The 9,703-nt window shown below is 35.1% G+C and overlaps 1 protein-coding gene and 1 long non-coding RNA gene across 4 annotated transcripts in view; one reads left to right on the forward strand and one right to left on the reverse strand.

Annotated features, from left to right (window-relative positions):
• LOC309475250 overlaps positions 1-9,703 on the forward strand; it is a 394,252-nt gene that overhangs the window by 301,910 nt on the left and 82,639 nt on the right. The window lies entirely within an intron of this gene.
• rnf123 (ring finger protein 123) overlaps positions 1-9,703 on the reverse strand; it is a 151,162-nt gene that overhangs the window by 23,042 nt on the left and 118,417 nt on the right. For all 3 annotated transcript variants that reach the window (XM_082137792.1, XM_082137794.1, XM_082137793.1), the window contains exon 37: positions 1,608-1,702. In XM_082137792.1, the coding sequence (XP_081993918.1) occupies positions 1,608-1,702 (95 nt within the window). The remainder of the gene's footprint in view (positions 1-1,607; positions 1,703-9,703) is intronic.

The following is a 9,703-nucleotide window of genomic DNA, read 5'->3' on the forward strand; positions in this document are numbered from 1 at the left end:
AGCATTTTATTCCTTTATCCTTCATGATATTCATATAGTAGTTGAGTTGATTATTCTTGTTTATCTTTTTGTTGATAACATTTATTTTATTACTCTGTACAGATAATGCAGAAGATGCTCTACAAGTTAACGATATCTCAGCAAACCTTCAGATTGGTCAGATGATAAACTCCCTCCACTTTGCATTATTTTATTTATTCAACAATCATCTTTGAATGTTATTTTCCTGTTAAGCTGGAATTCATTGGCTGGTGCCCTGAGGTAAAAGAAGTAAGAGGTCACATGACACTCTCACATAACACATAACACATCACACATAACAGGTGCCCCGTGTGAACCTAAGTAAAATCATTACATTGTCCTTGTCTCCCATTAGTTTGGCTGAACAGGTACAGTAGGTCCACCGCAATTTGTGCAATATTTTGAGCCAGAAATTGACATGTTGGGTCACAAAAACATAGTTCACTCTTAAAAATAAAGGTTCTTTAATGGTGTTGAAGTTCCAAAAAGAACTTTTAGATCCATGGAATCTTTCCAGTACACAACAATTAAAAAAATATTCTTTAGATTATTTAAATATTGTTCACACTAAGAAAAAAAAAAAGAGGTTATTTTAACTTTTTATTGAAAGGTTCTTTGTAAAACCAGAAATCGAACCCCTTGCAAAAGCTTTGCAAGAAAACATTTGAAAAGCATTGAAATATAATTGTTCCTCCCATTTCTCTCTTTCTCTCTCTCTCTTTTTTTTTTTTTACCATCACCATGTTCCTTTAGGGCCTTGTCAAAGAAGATTCCATCATTTTTTTGACACAGTCAGAAACAGTCATAAAAGATCACGATAACTTTACACAACTGAAAATTAGTGGAAATCATATTTTTATTATTTTGTGTAAGTAAAATAACTAATGATACGAACCATATCCAGGTACCAAATATTTTTTTAACAACAATTTTACTACAAATTCAAACAGTCCCTGCATTATTGGCGATATTTTGCCTTTTTTTTTAATCTTGTTTAAGCAATTTTCCGAATCTATATAAATACGTTTAAATCCAACAGTATATAAATACATACTGTACTTCAACACTTCATTTTCTATCAAACAAACTGAATAAATAAATAAATACATAATTTCTTGTTTTTACATCAGTCTAAATATTAGAATGATTACTGCATATCACACTAAAATATTTACAAGTAACGTTAATTGTCACGTACACTAATTATATAATTACATCATTATTATTGTGGATCTTAATGGCCAAAACAACACAAAAATACACAGTAGGATTTTTCATAGGAACAAAATTCTGTTGTTTTGGATGGAAATAATTAGGGGAAAAAGGTCTGTAGAAGCAGGTAGAGCATGTTTTATTTGCCTGAACTTACATTTTGCTGGAATATTTACATTTTAAAATATCAAATGTTCCTTTTGTCAGGATTTCTTAAGTTGTGAGTTGACCAGTTCTTTTTTCAGCTTGGTCACCTGTTGTGAGGAAAGGCTGGTTGTGGTTTGCTGAACCTGTGTGTGTGTGTGTGTGTGTGTGTGTGTGTGTGTGTGTGTGTGTGTGTGTGTGTGTGTGTGTGTGTGTGTGTGTGTACTCACCGCTGTGCTGGCCGCTGCCTGCTTGGACTCCTCCGTCAGCAAAGTTAGCATGTGTTCTACCTTCTGCTCTTCCTCCGTGCTGATGTAGTCCGTATCTACGCAAAACAAACACACACAACAAATGTCAGCTTTTGCACACAGTACTGACAACATTGTACGTGTTAGGAATTGTTCATTGGTGCACTCTTCACCAATGTATGCCATGACTAAACATGGACCGGATTTGTAACATCAGTGTAGTTTGCGCTTTGGCTTATGCTTCTTTGAATTTAGTTTTGCAGACAAATATAAATATATAAAGCCAACAAGTGGCCAGGACACATGTAACGGTGAATGTCCACTACAGCGAACCCCGCTTCGGGGTGTGTCTGTAATGAGTTAATCTGTTTTGGGGGGTTTTAAACACAAGCGATTGCAGCTGCAACTGTAAAACTGTAAAGCGTCCAATGTGTAAACAATATTATTGCCGGCACAATGTCCATATTTTAACTGCTCAAGACAGACGTCACTAGCTGAATCTCACAACGATTGGCTGCCGCCCGCGTATCAATTACATCATTACACAAGTAGGTGGCGACAAGTGACTATTAAAAATGTATTTGTCATAAAATAATTCAAGAGATTCATTCAAAAATGCTGATTCGTCCAGTAATGAAACAACAAGTCTTTATGAGTGAGTCATTGAATCATTTATTCAACCCGACTATTAAAAAAAAAAAAAAAACATAAAAATGTATTAAATATTTTTAAATAGACTGCAGCAATTAACCATATTTGTCAGAACCTCTAATAAATTACATGCTATTTTGCTCAGTTGTCCTCAAAAATTGTGGGAGAATCGGGATTTCTACACACAAAAAAAAATTGTGATTCTCAATTTATCCAGAATCGTGCAGCTCTTACACATACATACAGTCATGGTAAGAATTATTGGCACGGTGGCACCTATGGTAAATATGATCAAGATGGCTGTAAAAAATAAATCTGCATTGTTTATCCTTTTGATCCTTCAATTTAAAAAAAAAAAAGAAAAAATTTAACCTTTCATTGAAGTAAAACAATTGAAAGTGAGTGGAATCACATAATGAAATAAATGTTTTTCTCTAAAACACATTGGCCACAATTATTGGCCAATGTGTATTAGAGGAAAACATTATTTTATTTTTTTTATAAAGTGATTTTCCTCACATTTTCAATTATTTTACTTCAATGAAAAGTATTTTTTTTGTGAATTTGCAGATTTTCTGTGGAAGGGTGCCAATAATTCTCACCATGACTGCAAACCATAAGCCATACAAAACATATAAATCAGAATTATAACGCAAAGTGACTTTTTTTATGTGTTTCTAAGAATTTAATCCAAAGATGTTTTCATTATAATTTTTGGGCCTTTTTAGAGCATAACAATGTTTATAAACCTCAAGCACGTTCAGCATTTCATATGCAAAGATTTGCGATAATTAAACTGCATTTATTTAACAATTTTATTTTGTCAAAATGTATTATACATATAATTAAAGATTATACATTGTTTTATATCATTTAATTTACTATTATTATACTTTTACATCCATTTAAACACAAAAACAATGCCAAAACAGTCCTTGTGAAAACCAGAACTCCTAAAATAACATTATAATTAGATCACTATTACAACACAATATAGCGTAAATTAAATACTTGCGTTTCTATACAACATTTTATTTGTGAAACAATTCTGAATATTGTTTGTAAATTCACTTTTAATTTAGTTCAGTTACTCGCTTACACTGATAACAGATCATAATACCAATCTCTCTCCAAATGTGTATCAATGCTAAAATGTTTGCAAAGTGTGCCATCCCCTTTTAAAATTATAGTCTTGAAGTGCTCATCAACGCTTCATACAAAATGAATGAATGATATTAAAAAAGTACTTCACTCATGCATGTATGCAAATGTCAACAGCCATGACTGACACAATCAAAAAAAGATCAATGCCAAAGAAAAGCCTTTCGTAATTACATTCACGTCATTTTTCAACACATCACTCAGGGGGAACGGTGTGAAATCCCCTCTCCCCTCAACCTGTTCGCCCAGGCTTATGATGAATGCATTGGGACTCCGGGATCAGCTTGATAATTTTAGACTCTCGTTGCGGCGTCAAAGGTCTGGGGGGCTTGTTTCTCCTTCAGCTTTTACTTTCCCCACAGCAATTTCATGCTCGTCTAGTCTGCAAAGTGCCAAAATTGGCCCTGACATTGCCAATCATCACGGCTCTGTCCAGTGTTTTGGACTGATGAACAGCAGTGACAGTCGGCGTCGTGAATGCGAGTGGAAGATGAAGTGGAAAACTACTATGTTATAAGTTCCAGTAATCTCGGCAAGCGTTCAGAAACACGGGCAGATTGTTCTGAGGACGGCCCTCATGTCTAACACGTAACGGGGTGGTTAACGTGTTCCTTCGGGTGCAGAGAGCCTGGAGACTCTAATGACTGAAAGTCACCCATCAGAACACGAGCCACATCTGCTCCAGAAGCACAGCCGCACATTACACCTGCAAATGATATCACCGCAGTGATATTTACATGAGATATTAATAAGGGGAATTCAATAGAAAGCGGCGCTAATGGAAATCCTTGGTCTATTACTGCGAAACCCTTCCAAGGTTTTAAAGCGCATCATTAGCACAGATCAAAATGCATCAATCAACTAGCAAACCTCACCCAAACTCAGCTTGCATTGCTTATATTAATAGTTCATCCAGATATATGAACATTCTGACTATATATTCTGTGTCTAACATTCTGGATATAAATATAGTATAAAATGAAAGGAGACTAAGACCATCCACCTTAAAAAAATTAAAGAGGTGGTTGATTATGATTTCACTTTTCTAACTTTAGTTAGTGTGTAATGTTGCTGTTTGAGCGTAAACAACATCTGCAAAGTTACGACGCTCAAAGTTCAAAGCAAAGGGAGATATTTGCTTTTAAAGAAACAGTTTTTTAAGGACTACAACAAACGGCTGGTTGGAACTACACGACATTCCTCCCGGGTTAGTGACATCACCAACCCTAATTTACATAAACCCCGCCCCCAGAACGCGATTTATAGATTATCAAGACAGAATAAGCTAATCAATGACTAGAAGATAACTACACATCAGCAACATAAATTCATCAACTAACCATTCAGAAACGTCCTGTTGCTTCTACATGTTGTCACTTCTTCTTGAGTCTCTCCATCATTGTCTGACTTTGGTTTGAACATAAAAGGCTAAAGGTTTTTGCCATTTTCAGTGCATGTCTGTGTGAGGTAAAAGGACACAAGCTGTTGAAGCTCCGCCCTCTGTGCCGGGACCATCAGCTCATTTGCATTTAAAGGAACAGACACAAAACGGTGCGTTTTTGCTCACCCTCAAAAAGTGACAATTTGAACATGCTATATAAAAATATCTGTGGAGTATTTTGAGCTAAAACTTCAAATACACACTCTGGGGACATCAAAGACTTATTTTACATCTTGTGAAAATAAGAAAAAAAGGGCTGGTATTGATTTAATTTCATTCATAATCCAGAGCCTAAAAGTTTTGCCTTATTAAAGTTACAAAAGTTATTTAGTCAAAAGAAGCGAGTAATTTTTCTTTGTCTTTTGTTGTTTGATTAACGTTAATGACACGGACAGCAGTAGGAATATTAGGCTGCTGTCACTTTAAGATCAAAAGCACGAATCCAATAAACTGATACACATGCATTTTCTTTCTCAACTGTTTACATTGACATAACCCTTGTGGTGTTCCCGGTCAAAAATGACCCGAAATTGTCATTGTCACCCGGAATGACCTGCAATTGACACCGGGACCGGTGTTCCCGGTCAAAAATCACCACAAGGGTGACAATGTGCCATTTTGTCCAAAATAAAAGTTTTTCAAAACAAAATTCCTGGTGAAAAATTAAAGTAGACTAGTGTGATCAACAGTGCCAATTTTCTTCAGATTTTAGTTAATATTTCCAAAATTATTCAAAAATAATGTGTTTTTTTTACAAAAAAAATGAGATGCCTACTATCAAATAAATGAGGCCTACGATTAACCAGATGCAAATAGAAATATAAAACCAGTCCTAACTGAAAGAGAACAAGTTGACAAAAAGATTTAATCCAATATAGGGTGAAAATACAACATAGCAAGTGATTTATAAGCAATTTTTTGTAGTCTGGTCATTTTTGACCGGGAACACCACAAGAGTAACAAGAGGACAAACCCCCCCCCCCCCCCCTAACAAAGTAAGAAAATGGTCAAAAAACATTTGAGAAGTAGTTATACCATTTGTGAACAAAGTCACTAAGTTTCAGTCCGAGGACACTTGCCAAAAGACGGGCATTTAGACATAATTGTGTTTGAATATGTCAGTTCAAGTGCAAGAAGGCGTGAAACCGAGCTGAAAGAGACGTGGCTATGGCTCGGATGTTTCGCACAGAAAACTTTCCACAAATTGAGTTTCCTTTCGCATCTTCTTGAGCTTGAATATTTAAATTGAATATTTAAATTAGAATTCATAAAAATGTTACTGATCACCTGATGATTAACACCGTTTCATAAACTCGCCAATGCCGAGACCATCACCTTACAAAAGTGAAGGAAAAAGAGAGAGAGAAAAACTGTGTTGGAATTGATTCATACTCACAAGCTTTCAATTAAATTCCATTCAACTCAGAAAGGAATAATTATACATAATTAATTTAATCATATTTTATATATTTATTCATAATTATAATAATATTCTCTGAACATTCTACAACTGGTCTTTTTTCAAAGAAAAACTATAATCATATGGGTTTGGAAAGGCTGAATTGACATTTTTGGCTGAACTAAAGGCCCATTCACACCAAATATAATAACTATAACAATAAAGATAACGATATAGTTGTAAAAATCGTTCTAAATGTAAAAGAATAGCAGAGTCCACAATAAAACTATAATGATAACGGCACAGAGGAACAATATCGTTTGTATCACATTCAGAACACACATCTTTCCAGCTGATGAACGATAAAAACATTGACAGCCAATCAGAATCCATCCTGCTATAAAGAGCTTGAGCATTTAAAGCAGCAGGCATAAATGCATAAATATTTATAACAAACAGAACAATATTGTACGTTATTGTGGGCATTATAGTTATTGTTCTTGGTGTGAACAGGACCTTATGCTTTCTTTTTTCTTTGTAATGTTTCTGTTTGAGCATGAAAAAGGTCTGCAAAGTTGGCCTTGATTGTAGTCTTGAGTTTAATTGAAAAGCGTTGATTGTAGTCTTGTTTAGTTTTTCTCCAGCAACGAGCACATCACAATATTCCTCATTTAAATAATTCCCGCCCAAGCCAAACACAAAATAAAGAGGTGAGGCCTGGTTCAGTTAGTTAGTAGTGTGTTGAACCTCGTTATTATGGTAATACCATGTACTATATGGCAAACACCCTGGAAGCGGTTGACCAATCAAAACACACTGCTCCAGCCGACCAATCAGAGCACATTGTGCTTTTCAGAAGGAGGGGCTTCTTAGAAAAAGAAACTAAACAGAGCGTTACTGACAGACTGGGAAAAGAGGAGCTGCAACAATGAAGAATATGTGAAAAAATATATATGAAATAGCATGTAAACCGTTTCTAGTAGACACAAACAAAATCAAGACTTTGTTAAAGGGCATAATATGACCTCTTTAAGGTTTTAATACAGTAAGTAACTCTCTGCATGCCTCCTACACACACCAGTCCTTCCGAGGAGAACCGGGAATCTTTCCCACGCCGTCTAGACATTAATTAGTCCTTCCTTCCACTCACCCTGGAGGACCATGTCCAACCCGTGCAGCCGGATCAATGCTGCATCCATCTAAATAGGTGGCTTTGTGATAGGAACATGGCTTGATGTCATTATGTCCATTAGCATCTCTGTGAAACTTCCTTCAGAGCCACCAGGATAATGAGACGGGATAGTCTTACTACGCCGGATCAAGGAGATGTGGTATTTTGACCTGACATTAGATCCCGTGCTTTATAAGGTGCACACGTCTCAGGATGGACTTACCCTTTGAAGTGCTAATGTGGACCACCTACGGCCCCCGCCTTTCCTCATTAATGTCTCTGTTCGTCAGACTTGGTTGGTATAAATACCTTTTCTAACTCGGCACAATGAATCTGCACTGCCTCCAGGAGTCATTCATTATATATAGCACGTGTAGCTGTGTGAACGCTTCCGGCCCTCCAGGAAACCTGTGTATCACAACGGCTGCAGTGGACTGAGGTTTCCTTTCAACAGCACTTTGAGATTAAATTCTGCTACTGGAAAACTAATGTATATAATACTTTCAATAAAAATATTAATTTGATTATTTTTGTAAAAATTCAACAACAAAAAAAATCTAAATAAAAAAAATCTATTAAAATCTATAATTTTATTTAATTTAAGCTATTTTTTTTTAAGAATTATGATATATATATATATATATATATATATATATATATATATATATATATACTGTATGTATGTATATGTATATATGTGTGTGTGTGTGTTTAAATTATATCTGTGTGTATAGTATATTACTAAATAAATGATATTTTAACTAAATATAACTTCATTGTATTTTTACCAAATACAATATATTAATTAATTTTACTGCACGCACGCACGCACGCACGCACACACATACTCTCTCTCTCTCTCTCTCTCTCTCACACACACACTCTCTCAGGGAATGATGCCAGTATCAGCCATGTCAACTTCTACTTCGCTAATTCTTACATTAAACTTCACACACAATATGTTACAATATAAATAAATAATATTACAAGCACAGATCCGTGTTTTTCACATTTGGAAAGCCCTGCAGACTTGGACTTGCTACCGAGGGAAAGTTTGGTCAAGTGCATTAATAATGAGCTATAAAATAAAGGCAGTAGCGCTTCTTAGATATGACATTGCTAGCATGAGGGAGCGTAGCAGATTTGATTTAATAACAACATCTGATATTGGCAGAGACTAGAAATAATGAAGCGGTGGACATATTTCCACGTACTAATTAATGTTGTTCAGGCAGAACCTGAACTGCCTTCGTTTGCAGGTTCGTAATGAGCCGAGGGTAAAAGAGAAGGCAAAAAAATTCATGAAATAAGAGAAATCGAGATTTTTTTTTTTTTTTTACCGACTACAGAAATACTATAGGGCATTTCTTACTGCATACTTCAAGTTCATAGTTTATACAGTGTTTTATGTGTAGTTCAGTGAAAGACTGGTGTCACATCATAAGATCATATATTATACAGTAAGATGAAATCATATTAGTTGAGAAGCCATTTTTGCTATGACAAACATATTTTATGAACTCTTTCCCCGCCAGCGTTTTGGATCATTTTCATAAAACTTTCATTGCCCCTAGAATATTATCTTGTATGAATATCTGAATATGCAATATATAAAAAGAAAGAAACAGAAAGAAAAAAAAAAAAAATTTATTCTGGCTTCATGCATTCTTTTTTAAAAAACACTTGAATGTGGGCGTAAAAAACAACATTTCAAGCAAAAAGCTGAGAAAATCGTGTTTGTGTCAAAGTCTACATTCAGATCTGATTCAGAATGATGATCAAAACACAGATGGAGTAGATCGAGTCCACAACACCCCTAAAGTTTCACAGTCCTAGAGCTCATCCTGGGTCCACATCTCATTCAGTAACATTAGGCAGAATTGATTTATATGCTGTTTTATGTTGATGATCGCGTTATTTTACATATGCATCTGTTTTCATATGATATCGCTTGTTTCTGTTTCTTCTTGGCCTGTGATCAGGAGATTCAGTGCTCTTTCAGAAGATGTGTCAGCATTCCCTTCCGTACAACAGTGAAAACACGGATAGCCGGAAAATTCTGTAAATGCTGTAATACGATGAGCGTTTTTTCACAAATGACGGAAATTTCCGTCAATGGCGGGGGAAAGAGTTAAGTTGTTTGTTTGTTTTTTATCTAATTGTTTCAAACAAATTTTTTTTTTTTTTTTTTTTTCTGGGAACATTTTAATTGATAATCAATTTATTTATGCCATTCAAAAGTTTGGGATTGCATT

This window comes from Leuciscus leuciscus (genome assembly GCF_965113295.1).
Source record: "Leuciscus leuciscus genome assembly, chromosome: 15".
Classification (NCBI taxonomy): Eukaryota; Metazoa; Chordata; class Actinopteri; order Cypriniformes; family Leuciscidae; genus Leuciscus; species Leuciscus leuciscus.